The 19,354-nt window shown below is 46.6% G+C and overlaps 1 protein-coding gene across 1 annotated transcript in view; it reads right to left on the bottom strand.

Moving 5' to 3' along the window:
* Window positions 1-19,354, bottom strand: part of LOC128937658 (CUB and sushi domain-containing protein 2-like) — a 146,502-nt gene that overhangs the window by 85,753 nt on the left and 41,395 nt on the right. The window contains exons 9-14 of the mRNA XM_054277453.1: window positions 17,375-17,557; window positions 6,658-6,984; window positions 5,719-5,913; window positions 1,729-1,867; window positions 1,158-1,345; window positions 13-201 (exon numbers count right to left, since the gene is read on the bottom strand). Of these exons, the coding sequence (XP_054133428.1) occupies window positions 13-201; window positions 1,158-1,345; window positions 1,729-1,867; window positions 5,719-5,913; window positions 6,658-6,984; window positions 17,375-17,557 (1,221 nt within the window). The remainder of the gene's footprint in view (window positions 1-12; window positions 202-1,157; window positions 1,346-1,728; window positions 1,868-5,718; window positions 5,914-6,657; window positions 6,985-17,374; window positions 17,558-19,354) is intronic.

Genomic DNA, 19,354 nt, shown 5'->3' with positions numbered 1-19,354 from the left:
CAGTTTCCTCACCCTCACAGCTGGGCAGGGGCCGGCTCCACTGGAAGTTGGGCTCACACTCAGGGGCCTCAGTGTCACTCAGGGTGTAGCCAGGGTCACAGCTGAATGTCACCAGGGCTCCCACGTAGAAATCGTTGCCGTGGCGCTGCCCGTTCACTGGGATGCCAGGGTCCAGGCAGTGGTCAGACTGCAGCTTCACAGCTGGGCACAGAAAACAGGGCACAGCACTCAGGTGGGCACTGAGGGGCTCAGGGGAAGCTCAGCCCACCCAGGGGACTGAGCCAAATGTTGGTGGTTGTCCCCAAGGTCAGAGGGTGGAAGGGAGAGAGGGAATTCCTCAAGGGAGGGGAGAGAGGGAAATCCCTGAAATGAGAGGATGGAGAGAGGGAAATCCTCAAAGTGAGAGGAGGAAAGGGAGAGAGGAAAATCACTGAAATGAGGGGATGGAGAGGGGGAAATCTTCAAAGTGAGAGAAGGAAAGGGAGAGAGGGAAATCCTCAAAGTAAGAGGATGGAGAGAGGGAAATCCCTGAAATGAGGGGATGGAGAGAGGAAAATCCTCAAAGTGAGATGAGGAAATGGAGAGAGGAAAATCTCTGAACTGAGGGGATGGAGAGAGGGAAATCCTTGAAATGAGGTGATGGAGAGAGGGAATTGCCTCAAAGGAGGGGAGGAAATGGAAAGAGAAAAATTCCAAAAGTGAGAGGATAAAGAGAGGGAAATCCTTCAAGTGAGAGGAGGAAATGGGGAAGAGGGAAATCCCAAAAGTGAGAGGATGGAGAGAGAGAATTGCCCTAAGGGAGGGAAGGAAATGGAGAGAGGAAAACCACCAAAGTGAGAAAATAAAGAGAAGGAAATCCTCAAAGTGAGAGGAAGAAATGGAGAGAGGGAAATCCTCAAAGTAAGGGGATGGAGAGAGGGAAATCCCTGAAATGAGGGGATGGAGAGAGGGAATTTCCCCAAGGGAGGAGAGGCCAAACCAGTCAGGGATGCCAGGAAAAGCAGAAACTGCTCCTCCACTGGCAACACCTGTGAGCTGCCTGGCACAGGGGAAACAAAAGCCAGGGTGCCCTGAGGAGGCCGTGGTGCTGCTGAAGATTGGGAATTGCAGGGAATTGCTGGGAATTGCAGGGAATCCCATGAACAAGGGGTCCTTACTTTCATATCTGATCTGGAAGCCGATGTCAGAGTGGCTCTTGTCCGTGGTGAACAGGAGGTAGAGGTGGTTGCTGGTGCTGATCAGGAACTGGGGCACCTGGGTGCCATCATAGACCCCAATCAGGGGAGAGGAGTAGGAGCGGCCATCCCTCACCTCCAGGGTGTCGTAATTCACCTCTGTCTTGAACCTGGGAGGGACAGGAGGAAAATGAAACCCCAGCACTGCTCCCTTCTGCTCATTCCCTCCTGGAACCACCATGGGGACAGGGCTGGGTCCTTTCTTCTGCCTGAGTGTCTCACTGGGGGCACCTCACACAAAAATGCAGGGAATTCGGGGTCAGAGCAGGGAATTTGGGGGCAGAACCAGGGAATCTGGGAGCAGAGCCAGGGAATTTGGAGAATTTGGGGCAGAACCAGGGAATCTGGGGGCAGAGCAGGGAATTTGAGGGCAGAACCAGAGAATGTGGGGGCAGAGCAGGGAATTTGAGGGCAGAACCAGAGAATTTGGGGGCAGAGCAGGGAATTTGGGTTAAGAACCAGGGAATTTGGGGCTGCCCAAGGTGGTGAGCACCTGTCAAAGGTGATCTTGATGGGGTAGCCAGGCTGGGCCTCGATGACCCAGGCACAGCTCAGCGAGTCCTTGTAGAAGCCAGGCCAGCCTGGGGACAGGATGGTGCCACTGGGTGACGTCAGGTGGCCCCCACAGGGTGCTGGGGACACAAAAAGGACACAAATCCACACAATTATCCAGGCTGGAAAAGACCTTCAGGCTCATCCACCTCTAAACCAAATCCCTGAGTGCCACCTCTTTAAAATTGGGGTGAAAAATGTCACAGAGCTGTAGCCCCATGAGATGTCCCCACTTTTGAAACCCCGTCCCTGCATTTCTGTCCCCACCACGAGTTAAAAATCACCAGAGCCAGATGGAAAACCAACATTTACTGCTCAGAAATTGCAGTTTCAGCTCCAAGTGCAGACAGGGCCCCCCTGGGAGCCAGCAGGGCTGACCTTGGGCCCTGCTCAGGGTGTAAAATAATGATTGGATATAAAAGCAGAGGGAACTTCAAGGTCACTTGGCATTTCAGGTGGCAGAAAAATCCCTCCCAGCCCTGCTATTTGAGTCATGGCTTTGCTGCCACCAGGGATGTCACCAGAGCAGGGCATTAAATCCACCCCGTGGTCCCCAGTGCCACCAGCAGGAGCTGCAGGAACTTCTTGGCATTTTCTGGGAAAAAGACACAAGGTCTGAGAGACCAGAGGGACAAAAATCACATAAACTGTCAGGTTTGTCCTCTAAGGAGTCACCCAGGGCCAGCCCCAATGTCACCGTGCCCCTGTGCCAGCCCCAATGTCACCGTGTCCTTGTGCCACCCCAAAATGTGCCAGCCCCAATGTCACCGTGCCACCCCAAAATGTGCCAGCCCAAAATGTGCCAATCCCAATGTCACCGTGCCCCTGTGCCACCCCAAAATGTGCCAATCCCAATGTCCCTGAGCCACCCCAAAATGTGCCAGCCCCAATGTCACCATGTCACTGTGCCACCCCAAAATGTGCCAGCTCCAGTGTCACTGTGCCACCCCAAAATGTGCCAATCCCAATGTCCCTGAGCCACCCCAAAATGTGCCAGCCCCAATGTCACCATGTCACTGTGCCACCCCAAAATGTGCCAGCTCCAGTGTCACTGTGCCACCCCAAAATGTGCCAATCCCAATGTCCCTGTGCCACCCCAAAATGTGCCAATCCCAATGTCACCGTGTCCCTGTGCCACCCCAAAATGTGCCAGCCCCAATGTCACCATGCCCCTGTGCCACCCCAAAATATGACAATCTCAATGTCACAGTGCCACCCCAAAATGTGCCAACCCCAATGTCACCATGTCACTGTGCCATCCCAAAATGTGCCAATCCCAATGCCACTGTGTCCTTGTGCCATGCCAAAATGTGCCAGCCCCAATGTCACCATGCCCCTCTGCCACCCCAAAATGTTCCAGTCCCAATGCCAATGTGCATGACCCCATGCCCTTGTACCACCTCAAAATGTGCCAATCCCATCCCCAAATCTCCCCTGCTGCTCTCAAGGGTGACAGATCAAAGTCACTTGATCTCAGCTGGCTCCAAAGCAATTATTTTTCCTTTCTGCCCCAAAGCTGTGCTTGGTCTCCTGTCAGAATTTCCACCCTTTTCTCTGTCTCCTTCATTCCCATTAATTTATTTTTCAGGATTTTAGATCTCTGAGCTTTTCTCCTTGCTTAAAAAGGGTAATTAAAAGGTCCAGACTGAAGGGTGAGTCAAAGAACTCACCAGAGTGATCAGGAGGAGAAGGCAGAAGGTTATCACATATAAAAGTTGATTAGAAGTGTATTATTTAATGAATGTTTCCCTTCCACACTTAAAAAAATGTAAATTTCAAGGCTTGTGCTTTGAAAGGAACAGGAGGCCTGAATTAAACCTACATTTTGACAGGAGCAAAATTATTTAAGAATACAAAAATGTCCAGCTTTTTATTCTATAAAAGCTGTTGAAAACAATTGATTCCTTCCTTCAATCCCAAAGACAATGGCCAGGACTGTGCAATTCCTGCTGCTCAGGCAAGGCAGGGCCAATTACTCCAATTATTTCTCAATATTCCAGAGCTGCTTCTCAAGAGTTCAGCACTTGTTATTCAAATTGCTGCAAATACCAGAGCAGAGCATCACTTCCCTGAGAACACAGGGCACAGGAAGATTTTCAGTCCTAATGAGCTCCTTCTTCACTTCTTTTTTCCAGAGCAGAGGCTTGAAAGTCTTAAAAAAGCTTTGAAATCTGAATTAAAGCCTTTAATTCAGCCCAGCTCCCCCCTTGGCAGGGTTGGCTGTTGTGGCCAGGAGATGGAAATGCAGAATTTTTGTCTCTCAGCTGCCAGAGCCCATTGAGAGAACTTCCGTCATGACACAAATATCAGATATTTTACATGGATCAAACACCAGGATGGGAAAACATCACCCTGGATCTTCCATTCCTTTTTGTTTCATTCCCTCCCTGACAGGAGCAGCAGGGAAGCTTTGAGGCATCACCAAACCAGAACCTTTTATTATTATTATTATTGTTATTAGAAAAATACCTGCTGTAACAAGAACTGATCATCAAATCATCAAAAAACCACAATAAAAAATATTCCCCAGCATTCATTCCACACCAAAAAAATTGGAAAATAAACAGAGCTCAGGAATATTTGAACTGAAACTTCCTCCCCAGCAAACTCCTCCTTCCAGAGGGGTGGAAAATTCTGGAAGGTGTTGGCTGGACACTGTGGAATGTGAGAGTGAGACCCGACAGGCAGAACCTTGATTCTGGACCCCAAAAGGCTGCAAAATTCCCCCCAGAAATATCTTTCCCTGAAGGAATGTTCACCTGGAGAGGAGAAGAGGAGGAGAGGAGGAGGAGGAAATGGGGAAAACCCCCTAAATTCCATAAGAATTAAAAATTAAAAGGGAGGGTTGTACATTAGAGGGGAATCTTTGGGATCAGGTGTTCTGGGAAGTCTGAATTTCTCAAGTACCTCAGAAATGGGGAAAAACCCTAAATTCCCTAAGAATTAAAATTAAAAGGGAGGGTTGTACATTAGAGGGGAATCTTTGGGAAGTCTGAACCTCTCAAGTACCTCAGAAATGGGGAAAGAGAGAAGGGAAATGCAGCTGGGAAACTGGGATAAAAAGGAGGCTGCATCCTTTAAAAATTGGAGAGATCCCAAGGGAATGCCCCATGGCCTCTGCCTTGATTGGAATAAAGTTTCAGGACTCCTCTGTCTCCTTTTTGGCCATAAACCTCTATAGTTGTGGATGGATTTTCCTAACAACACCCATGGGAAGAGCTGAGATGGGTTCTTCAGCACCCCAAACCACCCCATGGGCAGCAGGCAGAAGCTAGGGCTGACCATCACAGCGCAGAAAAATTAATGGGAAAAACCGTTAAATTCCATAAGAATTAAGAATTCAAAGGGAGGTTTGTACATTAGAGGGAAATCTTTGGGATCAGGTGTTCTGGGAAGTCTGAACCTCTCAAGTACCTCAGAAATGGGGAAAAACTCCTAAATCCCCTAAGAATTAAATATCAAAAGCAAGAGTCGTATATTAGAGGGGAATCTTTGGTATCAGGCGTACCTCAAGTACCTCAGAAATGGGGAAAAACCCCTAAATTCTGGAAGAATTAGAAATTAGAAGGGAGGGTTGTACATTAGAGGGAAATCTCTGGGATCAGGTGTTCTGGGAAGTCTGAACTTCTCAAGTACCTCAGAAATGGGGAAAGAGAGAAGGGAAATGCAGCTGGGAAATTGGGATAAAAAGGAGGCTGCGTCCTCCAAAACTTTGAGTGGAATGCCCCATGGCCTCTGCCTTGATTGGAATAAAGTTCCAGGACTCCTGTGTCTCCTTTTTGGCCACAAACCTCTGGTGTTTGTGGATGAATTTTCCTAACAACACCCACGGGAAGAGCTGAGATGGGATCTTTACCACCCCAAACCACCCCAAACCACCCCAAACCACCCCAAACTACCCCATGGGCAGCAGGCAGGCGCTGGGGCTTACCTTCGCAGCGCAGCACGGCGTTGTCCCACACCACGCTGCCCTCCTGCAGCACGCAGGTGACGCTCTCGGCACCGTGGGTGCGGATGAAGCCCTCGTCACACAGGAAGGACACGGAGCTGCCCAGCTGCAGGCTGTCCCCAAAGCGCTTCCCGTTCACCGGCACGCCGGGGTCTGGGCACTCGTTGTGCCGGAACGCTGCCAGCAGCAGGAGAGAAACAGAAAACAGGAGAATCAGCAACTTTTTGTACTGTCCCCCCGACCCTGTCCCCAAACTGAGGGTGTTGCACCCTCAAATTGAGAAAAATTGAATTTTTCCCCTTCCCAGTGCCAGGAGGAGGAGGAGATGCCCAGATAATAATAATAAATATAGAATATTTAATAAAAAATTAATATAAGATATAATCTAAATAATAAAAATATAAGATATATAATATATAATAATCAAGCAATAACTAATATATATTAATTAATATGAAAGATAAGATTATATATTATATAATATAGGATCATAAAGTAATTATTAATATATAAGACATAATCATAAAGTAATTATACAATATATAATCATAAAATAATATAACCATAAGTAATGAAAGTACAATTAATATATAATATATAATCATAAAGTTAGCCTTCTGACAAGATGGCTAACTTTATGATTCTATATAATATATATATTATACAATATCTTTCTATATATATAATATATATAATATAGAAATTTCATATATGTATATATGATATGTATATGTATATATTATATATACATATACATATATACATATACATATTTACATATACACACACATATATACACACACACATATATATATATACACACACATATATACATATATATGTATACACATATATACATATATATATATATATATAATATGCACCATCCCTCCCCACCACACAAACCCAACACACACTCACTGGTGAAGGTGATGTTGAACCCTCTCTTCTCCATGGAGTGGTCAGTCTGGAACTCCAGCCTGGCCACGTGGCCACTGCTGGTCAGCGAGGAGGGGATGTGGCTCCCTGAGAAGGTGCCCAGCACGGGGGACTCGGCCGTGGCACCGTCCTTGACAGCCAGGAAATCAAACTGGGGCTCCACGTCGAAGTCGTTGAAGGCCAGGTGGATGCGGCTCTCGGGGTTGGCGATGATCAGCCACACGCAGTGCAGGCTGCTCCCGTACTCCTCGGAGTAGTTGGGCGACAGCACGGTCCCCGACGGGCTGGTGAAGTTGAAAAAGCAGGAAACTGCAAAGGGAAAGTGGCATCAGTCCCCACAGCTGGCCCTGCCCTCAGCCTCCTCACTGGGATATTCACAGTTCCTGCTCTGAGGCTGCCTCAGGAGGGAAAATGTGATTTCAGGCTGCCAGAGCCCACTGACAGAAATTCTGTCATCACAGAAATATCAGCATTTCATGTGCATCAAAAACCAGGAGGGGAAAACACCACCCTGGATCTTCCATTAGTTCCCTTCCATTTGTTCTTTATTTCCCTCCCTCACAGGAGCAGCAGGGAAGCATTTGGTCACCACTGAATCAGAATATTTTGGTTATCAGTAAATCAGAATCTTTTGGTCATCACTGAATCCAAATCTTTTGGTCACCACTAAATCAGAACCTTTTGGTCATCAGTAAATCAGAATCTTTTGGTCACTACTAAATTCAAATATTTTGGTCACCACTGAATCAGAATCTCTTGGTCATCACTAAATCCAAATATTTTGGTCACAACTAAATTAAAATATTTGATCTTTGGGTCACCACTAAATCGGAATATTTTATTCAGGATTTTAGGTGGATTTGCCATTTTCCAGTCCCTTCCAGTTCTATTTAACAGCAGGAAGAAAATGCCTCTTAGGTGGGATTTGGCATTTTCCTGGTGAATTCTCTCAGGAAAACTCCCAAAAATCCAGTGGGTGACTTGAGCTGGTGCAAAATAAAACCAGCATGGAACCAGCCAGATTTTGCCTCAACATTATTTTTTTTTTTTTGCTGTGGCCACATCCCAGCACAATCCCACAGAACTTGGGAGCAAGGAACCAGCTCAGCCACTCTGGGCACTGCTCCAGCCTCCGCTGCTGCTGCCCCTGGCTCAGCTCTGTCACCCACAGGTGACACATCCATCCCCAGGGTGCTGCAGGCTCCTCGGGGGTTTGCTCACAATAAAATCTGCCCTTTCCATCTGCTGAGCTCGTTTTTCCCCCCTCTGCATTCATCAAACTCCTTCCGTGCACACCAGGGAGTATTTGTGGGACAAATGGAGTGCTTGGAGAAGGAGCTGGGAGTTAATTTGCTCTGTCTGCGCCCTTGGGAAGTTGTTCACACCTGGCTGAGCACTGGGAGAGGTGGAACAGCCCAAGAACGTTCCCAAATGCTGAGGTTTGGGACAAACCAGAGGAATCTGCAGCTCTGGTGGAGGGGAAGCTCTTCCCACCACAAATAAACCCCTGATTTCTGCTGGTTCCCAAAAAGCCACGGAAATAATTAAAACCATGTTTAAAATGAAGCTGAGGGGCACAACATGCATGAAAAACCCTTCAAGCTCTCCAGGGGTTCAATCCATCCCAAGCTGCAGCTGCCAAGGCCCATTAATTCGGGAAGGCAAGGCTGCCTTTGGAGTGCAACCTGCCCAAACTTTGGGATATTTTATGTACGGATGCTTTGCTCATCCCTTTTCCCCACCGCCACCCGTGGTAAAACCCATTATTGGGAACATCCATCTCCCTAATTCCTGGCACAGAGGATGAGCTTGGCTTGGGGTTGGCGTTTAGACAATTATTTGGATCAGTGCTCTGCCTCCCTCTGTTATTTTCCCTCTGTCTCCCCTCACCACTTAATGGGCTGGGATCAAACAATTCGGACGTTCCTGTGACGTTATCAAGGTCACGGAGCTGCACAATCCATTCCCTGCTCTCAAAGCCACAAAGAGAGCAGATTAAAGGGAAAACAAACTGCAAAACATCCTCAGGATTTTTTTTCTGGGCTCTCTCTCTACCAGATGCTGAAATATCAGGGGATGCTGTCAAATAATTCTGTCAGCATAAGCACGGTGTAATCTGCCTGAGGAAAATTGAAAATAAATTCATTTGCACCCAGGGAAATGTCTCAGCAGCAGGGATGAGGTGTCTCCTCTAAATTTTTAAATCCAAAGGGGTGAATTAGCATTCAGCCAGGACCTCCAGCAGCCCAGCAAGAGAGAGGTGCAGTCGCTAGTTCAGAAAATAAAACAACAAAGGACTTGCTGACAAAGGGGAGAGGAGCAGAGCGAGGGAAGAATATAAAATTAACCTTTGCCAGATAAAACAAAGTGACAGATTAAAGAGGAGCTGATAAAAAAAAAAAAACCACAAAACCCTCCAAGAGTCTCCACTGCAGGGAAGTAAACGAGGATTTTGATTTTCCATAAGATCAGTGAGGAGAAATGCGAGTTGGAGCTGGAGGGCCAAGCTGTGGCCAGGAAAAAGCTCCCCTTGATGGAGAGGGGAGCTGGAATCACATCCCAGAGGGGAACATCCAGCCCAGGGAGCCACAGGGTTCATGAACAACACCACGGAGGCTGTGAGATGATGATTTTCTTCATCTGGTGAGGCAGAGGAGGTTTTCCCTCACTTGGAAGGAGGTTTCCCTCACTATGGAAGGAAGTTTTACCTCACTGTGGAAAGAGGTTTTCCCTCTCTGTGGAAGGTTTTCCTTCACTGCAGAAGGAGGGTTTTCTTCTATGTGGAAGATTTTTCTTCACTGTGGAAGGAAGTTTTTCCTCTCTCTGGAAGGAGATTTTTGGTCTCTGTGGAAGATTTTTCTTCACTGTAGAAGGATGTTTTCCTTGCCATAAAAGGAGATTTTTTTTCTCCCTAGAAGGAGATTTTTCCTTATCATGGAAGGAGGTTCTCCTTCTCTGTGCAAGGTTTTCCCTCACTGCGGAAGGAGATTTTTCCTCTCTGTGAAAGGAGATTTTTCTTCTCTCTGGAAGGAGATTTTTCCTCACTATGGAAGGTGATTTTTCCTTATGTGGAAGGAGGTTTTCCTTCTCTGTGGAAGGAGATTTTTCCTTACTATGGAAGAAGGTTTTTCTTCTCTGTGGAAGAGTTTTCTTCACTGTGGAATGAAATTTTTCCTCTCTCTGGAAGGAGATTTTTCCTTACCATGGAAGGAGATTTTCCCTCTTTGTAGAAGATTTTTCTTCACTTGGAAGAAGGTTTTCCATTGCTGTGGAAGAAGGTTTTTCCTTGCTGTGGAAGATTTTTCTTCTCTGTGCAAGGCTTTTCTTCACTATGGAAGGAGTTTTTCCCTCACTTGGAAGGGGGTTTTTCTTCTCTGTGGAAGGAAATTTTTCCTCTCTCTGGAAGGAGATTTTTCCTTACCATGGAAGGAGGTTTTCCATCTCTGTGGAAGATTTTTCTTCACTGTGGATGGAGGTTTTCCATTGCCATGGAATAAGGTTTTTCCTTGCTGTGGAAGGAGATTTTTTTCTCTCTCTGGAAGGAGATTTTTCATTACCATGGAAGAAGGTTTTCCTTCTCTGTGGAAGATTTTTCATCACTATGGAAGGAGGTTTTCCCTCACTTGGAAGGAAATTTTTCCTTACTATGGAAGGAGGTTTTTCTTCTATGTGGAAGATTTTTCTTCACTTGAAAGGAGTTTTTCCCTCACTTGGAAGGAGGTTTCAGCTCTGCCCCTCCAGCCTCCCTGCAGCTGCACACTGGGACAAACCAGGAGCTGTTTAACAGCGTGTCACAGGCAGGGCCAGGCTGTCAGGAGGAAGAGGATGGAGACAGCCCAGCTGCACCTGGAGCATCCCAAAGAGCCCTGAGCAGCAGGAGCCATCCCCAACATGACAGAGGCCAGCCCTGCTGCCTGCAGCTGCCCATCAGCAGCCCTGGCTGCAATTAATATTCATTACCCTTGTTAAATGCCAGCAGAGGCCATTTCATTATGTGCACAGCACAGGGGCCTGTTTACAAAGCTGCCTGTGTCAATAATTTTTTTTTTATTTGTCGATAATTGCTACATTTGCCAATAATCCTTATTGCTGACCAATTACTGCAAAGGCAATGAGAAAAATCCCTTTATTAAATACAGAATAAATCACAGCAGACACAGAGCAGCGAGACCACGGCATGAATGAACCAGCACAGGGATTTGTTCACGTTATCACAAGCAGCACCAGGATTCTGCTTGGTTTAGAGCAGTGAAACAAGGAAGGAGCAGCTCCTTGGTTCTTTTTTTGGGAGACAGATATGGATGTGAACATGGAGCAGGCAGGAGAAATTCCTGCAATTCTCTCTTTTCTCTTCTCTCTTCTCTTTTCTCTCTTCTGTTTTCTTTTCTCTTTTCTCTCTTCTCGCTTCTCTTTTTCTCTCTTCTCTTTCTCTTCTCTCTCTTCTCTTTTCTCTCTTTCTCTTTTCTCCCTTTGCTTTCCTTTCTCTTTTCTCTCTTCTCTTTCTCTTTTCTCTCTTTCTCTTTCCTCTCTTTTCCCTTTTACTCTCCCTTCCCAGATCCCACCTCTCTCCTCCTGTTCCTGCCTCCATCCCTGCTCATCCTTCAGGAGAACCCAGGGCTGATCCCAAAGTGAGGTCACACCACAGGAGCAGGGTCAGGAGCTGAAAACCAAGCAAGGAATCCTTGGAACAACTGCAGTTTCCATGGAAACAATCCAAAATTCTTGACTTTCCTCTCAGTTTTTAGATCCTGCTCCCACAGACCTCTTGGGAGAGAGCTGGGAGACAGGAGTGGATTTTCTGCTTTGCATTTCAATTTTTTTTCCAAAAATTCCTCCTTGGTGATGGGCTGGGAAAGCAGGACAGTGCTGGAAGCTCAGGGCACTGCTCCAGCTGGGCAGCGAAGTTCTTCACATTTTGTATTTTCCTCTTTCTGTATCTGTTATTCCAAGGGCAAAAAAAAGATAAAAATCTGCATCTCATGGTGCCTTTTCCTCCTAAAAACCTTGTGGCACCTCAGGGCAGGTGGGAGGTGAGGGAAGGAGTTTGGAGCAAAATTAACCGGGAGGGTTTTGTCATTTCAGAGCAACAAAACTCAGCTCAGTCTGGGGGTGGGACTGCAGGTATGAGGAGAAGAATGAAAACCAGGCAGGTTTTGGGAAGCAAATCTTGAGGAAAATATCACAGAATTTAAAATAGATGTGCAGAGAAGAGCAGGTTTCACTGCCACCCACTCCAGCAGGAGCAGGGCCTGGCTTTGGGAAGGAGCTGAAGTTTTAAAAAACTTAACTGGGAACTGCTGATCCCCACTGGGACAGGGCTGGATCCTGCAGCCATCTGCTCCTGAAAAGCTTCTGCACCTTCCTCTCCTGAATTCCCATCATTTCCAACAGAGCTCTTCCTCTCCCAGCAGCTCCCTTGGGAATTTTGGCAGTGGCCACAAGAAAGTGGAAGTTTGTGGGCATTTTTTTGGCCCAAAAAAGCCTCGTGGTGCTGCTGTTCACCTCTCCCTGCCAATGCTGCATGGGACTGTCCCTCAGGGGCTGGGGGGACACTTTTGGGCAGCCACCACTTTCCTGTGGCAGATTTTTTTGGCAGGAATAACTGGGATGTTAACGAACACATTTATCCCAAATCCATTAAATATACCTAGCAATGAATACATTTATCCACATCTGTTCCCAATCTATCCAAACATTCCCAGGAATGAAGATGTGTTAAAAAACAAACCCAGGAACACACTCATTTATCCCAAATCCACTCACACATACCCAGGAATTAACACATTTGTCCCCAGTCCATTCAAAACCAACCAGGAATGAACACGTTTCTCCCCAAACCCAAACCCTCCCAGAAATGAACAGATTTATCCCCAAATGGAATCAAACACTGCCAGGAATGAATAGATTTGTTCCAAATCCATTCAAACACTCCCAGAAATGAACATGTTTATCCTCAATCCATTCAAACACTCCCAGGAATGACCACATGAATCCAAAACCCAATCCAACATTCCCAGGAATGAACAGATTTATCCCAAATCCATTCAGACATTCCCAGGAACGACCACATTAATCCAAATTAAATCAAACACTCCCAGGAATGACCACATGAATCCCAAACTCAAACATTTCCAGAAATGAATGTGTTGGCTCCCAATCCATCCAAACATTCCCAGATTTATCCCTAAACTTTCCTAGGAATGACCATATGAATCCCAAATCCATTCAAATATTCCCAGGAATGAACAGATTTATCCCAAACCCAATTAAACATTCCCAGGAATGACCACATGAATCCCAAACCAAATCCAACATTCCCAAACCAAATCCAACATTCCCAGGAACAACCACGTTAATCCCAAATCCATTCAAACACTACCAGGAATGACCACATGAATCCCAAACCCAAACATGTCCAGAAATGAATGTGTTTGCTCCAAATCCATTCAAACTTTCTCAGATTTATCCCCAAATCCAAACATTCCTAGGAATGATCACATGAATCCCAAACCTACTCAAATATTTCCAGAAATGAACATGTTTCATTCAAACATTCCCAGGAACGATCACATGAATCCCAAACCCAAACATTTCCAGAAATGAATGTGCTTGCTCCAAATCCATCCAAACTTTCCTAGATTTACCCCCAAACCTTCCCAGTAATGACCACAACGATCCCAAAACTGCTGAGCGACGCCAACCAACCCAACCCTGCTGGGGTCAGTGCAGACCCTTCCCATTCCCAAGAATTTTGGGGCCCAAATCCACTCCTTTTACTCCCCTCCCTTTTACTCCCCCACCATTAAATTCCCTGTCAAACACGAGGCGGGTCCAGAAAAACCTGAATTTTCCAAGTGTGATCCCAACAAACTGAAGCTGCAGCAGAAATTCTGGAAGGACTCTCCCAGAACTGGCAGAGGGCACCTGAACCAAGGCAGGAACTCTGCCCAAGGAGGTGACAATGACATTTATTGTCACTCCAAGTGCCACAATTATCCCTCGTGGAAAATGACAGCACTGCCTGGCACGGGTCAAGCACACAGAGGGAAATGCAGGGTGAAAATTTGGGAAAAGCAGGAGGAGAAGGGAAGGGAAGAACAAAGATCCCTCAAAGATCCTCTCACTGCAGAACCCCCCCAGGAGCACCAGGGCCCTGCTCTTTCTGTCAAATAAACCTGATTCAGTGAATTTTGGGGACAAATAAAACCAGGAAATGAGGGGTTTTATTCTCTACTCCACACGAGGATGTTTGAACAGCAATTCCCACCCTGGATCTCTCCCTCACCACATCTCCATCCTCAGTGTCAGCAGCTCCAGAGCTGGAATTATGGAGCTGATTCTCTGTTTATAAACTGAATAATCTCCCCAGCCACAGGATATTCTATCCCCAAATCAGAGCACAAGGGTTTTCGTTCAGGGATGTTCATCCAATGTCCCCCCAAGCCTGTTTTGCTGAGAAAAAGGAACAAATTCTGTCCAAAAATCAAGTTCTGGGTGTGGAACTGCCCAGGCCTGTGACAGACACCACATCCCCCAACCCTGGAAATGCCATTTTTAAAGCCAAAAACAAATTATGGAGTTGGTTCAAACAGTGCAGGATGGTGCAAGACAGAGAGAAGAATTTCAGCCATCACCCAAAGCCAGACACTCAAACTGTACAGAAAGACACCCAAACTACAGATACAAACATCCAGACATCTAAATTGTACAGAAATAAACACTCACACGCTCAAACTGAACAGGAATAGACACCTAGACATCTGAATTGTACAGAAATAAACTCCCAGACACCCAAATTTAACAGGAACAGACACTCAAACACCCAAATTTAACAGGGGAAAAAACATCCAGACACTCACATTGAACAGGAACAGACACCCAACCATCCAAATCTCACAGAAACAGACACCCAAATACCTAAATTGTACAAAAATAAACACTCAGACACCCACCCACACTGAACAGGAACAGACACCCAGATGGAACAGGAACAAACAGCCAGATACACACAATTGCACAGAAACAGCCATGCAGACACTAAAATTGTACAGAAACAGATCCCAGACACTCAAATTGTACAGAAATAAACACCTAGACTTGCAAATTGTATAGAAATAAACACCCAGGCACTCAAATTGTACAAAAATAAACACCCAGGCACTCAAACTGTACAGAAATAAACACCCAGACACCCACAAAGTACAGGAACAGATACCCTGACACTCAAATTGGACAGAAACAAACATTCAGACACCTAAATTGTAAAGAAACGGACACCCAGAAACTGATATTTTAGAGTCAAACACCCATACTTAAGAGGAACACACCCACAGATACCCCAAAACCAACCAGACTCCCCAAATTCCACAGGAACAACCCCCCAACACCCAAATTACAAAGAGACTACCCCCAAACCCCAAATTTCAAAGAAACAAACCCCCCAAATCCAAATTTCACAGAAGCAAAAGGGTTCCCTCATTTCTCCCCCTCACATCTGATGTTCTCCCAACATTTCCCACCTGGAATTCAAACACATTTTGTCCATTTTGTGACCCCTCCTGCTCCACAATAAATCAGGAGTGAAGGTCAGGAGGGGTCTGTGAGACATTTTTCACATTTTTCCCATTGCCTGCACATTGTTTTTTTGATCCATTAATATCCCAAGAGCCACAGAGAACAGATCACACTGGAATTATTGGAACTGAAAGATTCCTGCCATGCTTTGCATGGATGGGGCTTGATTTGATCAACATCAATAATCCTTTTTAACCAAAAATCTCCTTTTTACTCTGTTACCACCCAGTCCTGCTGCCCTGAGCACAAACCACAGGTTTATCCTCATTTCAAACTCTCAGCACCAGCCTCAACCACACCAACTTGTCCAAATTCACCTGAAATTCCAAGAAATTAAAAGGAAAAACCAGCACAGGACCAGTCTAACACTTCCCACCTCCCAGGAAAAACTCCAATATTTTTTTCCTCAGCAGCACCTCCAGCTGATTTGCTTACAAATAAAAAAAACCAAACAGGAAGGGAGGGATGGCAGCTGGAAAAGGGAGGACTCAGAGGAATTGCTTCCTTTCCCCAGGTATTTCTCTGAGCTTAAATAAATATTTGAAAATAAAGGCACTGAATCCAAACTGGTTCTCCCCCTTCTCCATGACCCCCAATTTTCTCCCAACTCTCCAGACCCTCTGCAAAACCTGTTTTTTTCCCCCCCAGCTCCATCTTTTTCATGGATTAGCTCCTGTCACACCACATTTTCACTGGAATTCCACCCAGTTTGGCACCTGAACTTCTAAAAAGAACATTTTTGCTTTCTCCCTCTGCATTCTCCCCTCCCTCAACTGCATTTTCCTGTTTTTTTTCAGGTTCAGCCTCACTCCCCTGCTCCAACAAGGCCCAGATTTTAACAGAGCCAACAAAAGTAGAAAAGGAGATTTAAAAAAAGCAGAAAAGGAGATAAAAAGAAGAGTGAGGTTATCACCAGCTGGGGGAAACAGAGGGAAAACTCTGGGGAAAATTCCTGCAGGAAGGTCCTGTCAGGGCAATAAAGCAAATTGCTCAATATATCTACAGAGGACACTGAGAGCATTGAAACCCCACAGGGACTGGGCAGAACTCCCATTTCCACCCCAAAATGTGATCCTGAGTCACCACAGAGAGCAGAATATCCCAAACCTGCTGAGAATGGGGCAACAAATGTAAAACTGAGGCCCAGCAGGAGGGAGCCTGGAGAGGGTCGGATCATGAGGGAAAAAATGAGGGGGTAAAAAGAGAATTCAGGTTTAAGTTGTGAATTTGGCCGTGTCCTGTCTGTGCTGGCCACCAAGGACTTGATTGTCCCTCAGGGCAGGGCAGAGAGAGCACTGAAGAGCCCAAATCTCTCTCTACAAAGAGAATTCAAGTTTAAATCTGGAATTTGCTGGGTCCTTTCTGTGTCAAGGCCACCAAGGACTGATTTTCCCTCAGAGCAGGGCAGCACAGCCCAAATCTCTCTTTGCAAACAGAATCCATGTTTAAATTGTCAATTTGGCCGGGTCTTGTCTGTGCTGGCCACCAAGGATTTGATTTTCCCTCTGGGAAGGGAAGGGAGAGCCCAGCACAGCCCAAATCTCTCTTTGCAAAGAGAATCCAGGTTTAAATCTGGAATTTGCTGGGTCCTGTCCACCAAGGGCTGATTTTTCCCTCAGGACAAGGCAGAGAGAGCCCACCACAGCCCAAATCCATCTCTACAAAGAGACCCCAGGTTTAAATTGTGAATTTGGCCATGTCCTGTCTGTGCTGGCCACCAAGGACTTCATTTTCTCTCAGGGCAGGGAGAACCCAGCACAGCCCAAATCAATCTCTACAAACAGAATCCAGGTTTAAATTGTGAATTTGCTGGGTCCTCTCCACCTGGGGCTGATTTTTCCCTCAGGACAAGGCAGGGAGAACCAAACACAGCCCAAATCCATCTCTACAAAGAGACTCCACGTTTAAATGTGGAACTTGGCCATGCCCTGTCTGTGCTACCACCAAGGGCTGATTTTTTTCCCTCAGGACAAGGCAGGGGGAGCCCAGCACAGCCCAAATCTCCCCTGCCCTGCCCAGTGAAGACCCCAAACCTGTCCCCAAGCTGGCTGAAGGTGCCACGGGGCAGGCGCCACCACCTCGGTGTCCCCTCAGAGGGCACCCAGGGCACTGCTGACCCACTTACAAACACACACAGGTTTCTGAGCAGACCACTGGCTGCTCTTTTGGCAGGTGATGCTTTTGTGGCCCTTGAGCTCAAAGGCGGGCTGGCACTGGAAGTGCAGGGTGTCGCCGTGGCAGAAGCGGGAGCCCTCGCGGCGGCCGAAGGCGGGGACGCCGGGGTCCCCACAGCTGCCCTGGTCAATCTCTGCAACGAAAAACAACACGGGGTTGGGTGAGGGAAGGGGCTGGGAGAGAGAAAACAGAGAATTTGGGTGTGGGGAAGGGGTTGGAAGACAGAAAACAGGAATTTGGGTGTGGGGAAGAGGGTGGAAGAGAAAGAACACAGGGTCAGGGTGTTGGAAGAGGGAACAGAGAATCTGGGTGCGGGAAAGGGGCTGGAAGAGAGAAAACAGGATTTGAGTGTGGGAAGGGGTTGGAAGAAAGAATTTGGGTGTGAGGAAAGGGCTGGAAGAGAGAGAACACAAAATTTGGGTGTGGAGAAGAGGCTGGAAGAGAGAACATAGGATTGGGGTGTGGGAAGGGGCTGGAAGAGAGAAAACACAGGGTTTGGGTGTGGGGAAGGAGTTGGAAGAGAGAAAACAGAATCTGGGTGTGGGAAGGGGCTGGAAGAGAGAATTTGGGTGTGGGGAAGGGGCTGAGGCCCAGCTGGTGAAGCCCCCACAGGTTGTGGCATCCCAACCCCGATTCTCTCCTAAACCCCATTCCCATTCACACAGAGTTAATCCCTCTCTGATTTGGACTCCAAATAAACCCCAGGCACAATTTCCTGTTACCTCCTGCTCCCCTCAATCCCATTTCCAAAAGGCTCCCTGCCCTGGATCATTATTAGCTCCAAAAACTTCATTCCTTCATTCCTCCTTAGTGTTCCCACATTATTTATCTGCTCCACTCTCCTTTCCACTCCCAATCCTTTGTATTTATCCCCAAAAACTTCATTCTTTCTGAGTATTTCCACATTATTTATCTGCTGCTCAATCCTCTCCCAGTCCTCTTGGTTTTTAGCTCCAAAAACTTCATTCCTTCATTCCTCTTTAGTGTCCCCACATTATTTACCTGCTCCACTCTCCTTTCCACTCCCAATCCTTTGGATATATCCCCAAAAATTTCATTCCTCCTGAGTGTTCCCACATTGTTTATCTGCCCCACACTCCTTTGCCAATCCTCTGGTTTTTAGCCCCAAAAACTTCATTCTTTCATTCTTCCTTAGTGTTCCCACATTATTTATCTGCTCCACACTCCTCTGGTTTTTATCCCCATCATCTCTGATCAGTCTCGCTGTCTTTTTCCTCCCCGTTTCCAATTTCTTGCACCAAATTGGAAATTTCTTTTCTGACACTTCCTTTACAGAGGCAAACCACGGGAGCTGAGATTTGCATGACTCCCTCTAATATCCCAATTTGGCTGGAATAACAACAAGCACCCTCATTATTATTCTGGCTCCAGGCAACTCCACATCCAGGTGTATTTTGAGCAGAAGTCACGGAGCTTCTGCTGCATCTCGAGCTGAAAACTCACTGCTAGCTAATGAAGCATCCCCAAAATAATTTAACATAAATTAATATTAAAAGTTTTCATGAAACAGGCTGAGGTTTTTTTGCCTCTCAGTGAAAGCACATTGCCAGGATTTACAGATCTTCCTGCACACTTTCCAAATCCGACTGTTTAGGAGCTGCACTTGCACATTAGGGATGGAAAATGAAAATTTTGGGTGTTAAAGCTGCACTGAACTGTTCATTCCTCCCCTCAAAAAACGCACAAGGCCAACAGTGCTTAGCATGAAATGAAAATTCAGCTGGAAAACTCAAGGAATAGCAACGAGCTGGGATGGGAGGGAGTGGATGTGGAACATTTATCAGCGTGTCTGATGGGGACCTGGGGGCTGGGGATGCTCCCTGCTGCCACTCAGAACACCCTTGGCTGTCATCCCTTCCCTTCCACACCCTGGAACCTGGAAATGCAGTGAGCAAGTGCCAGGGATGGC

Source organism: Melozone crissalis, unplaced genomic scaffold, assembly GCF_028551555.1.
Source record: "Melozone crissalis strain CALT ecotype California unplaced genomic scaffold, PUWL_Pcris_2 ptg000020l_1, whole genome shotgun sequence".
In the NCBI taxonomy this organism is placed as follows: Eukaryota; Metazoa; Chordata; class Aves; order Passeriformes; family Passerellidae; genus Melozone; species Melozone crissalis.
This window is presented reverse-complemented; position numbering and strand designations above follow the sequence as displayed.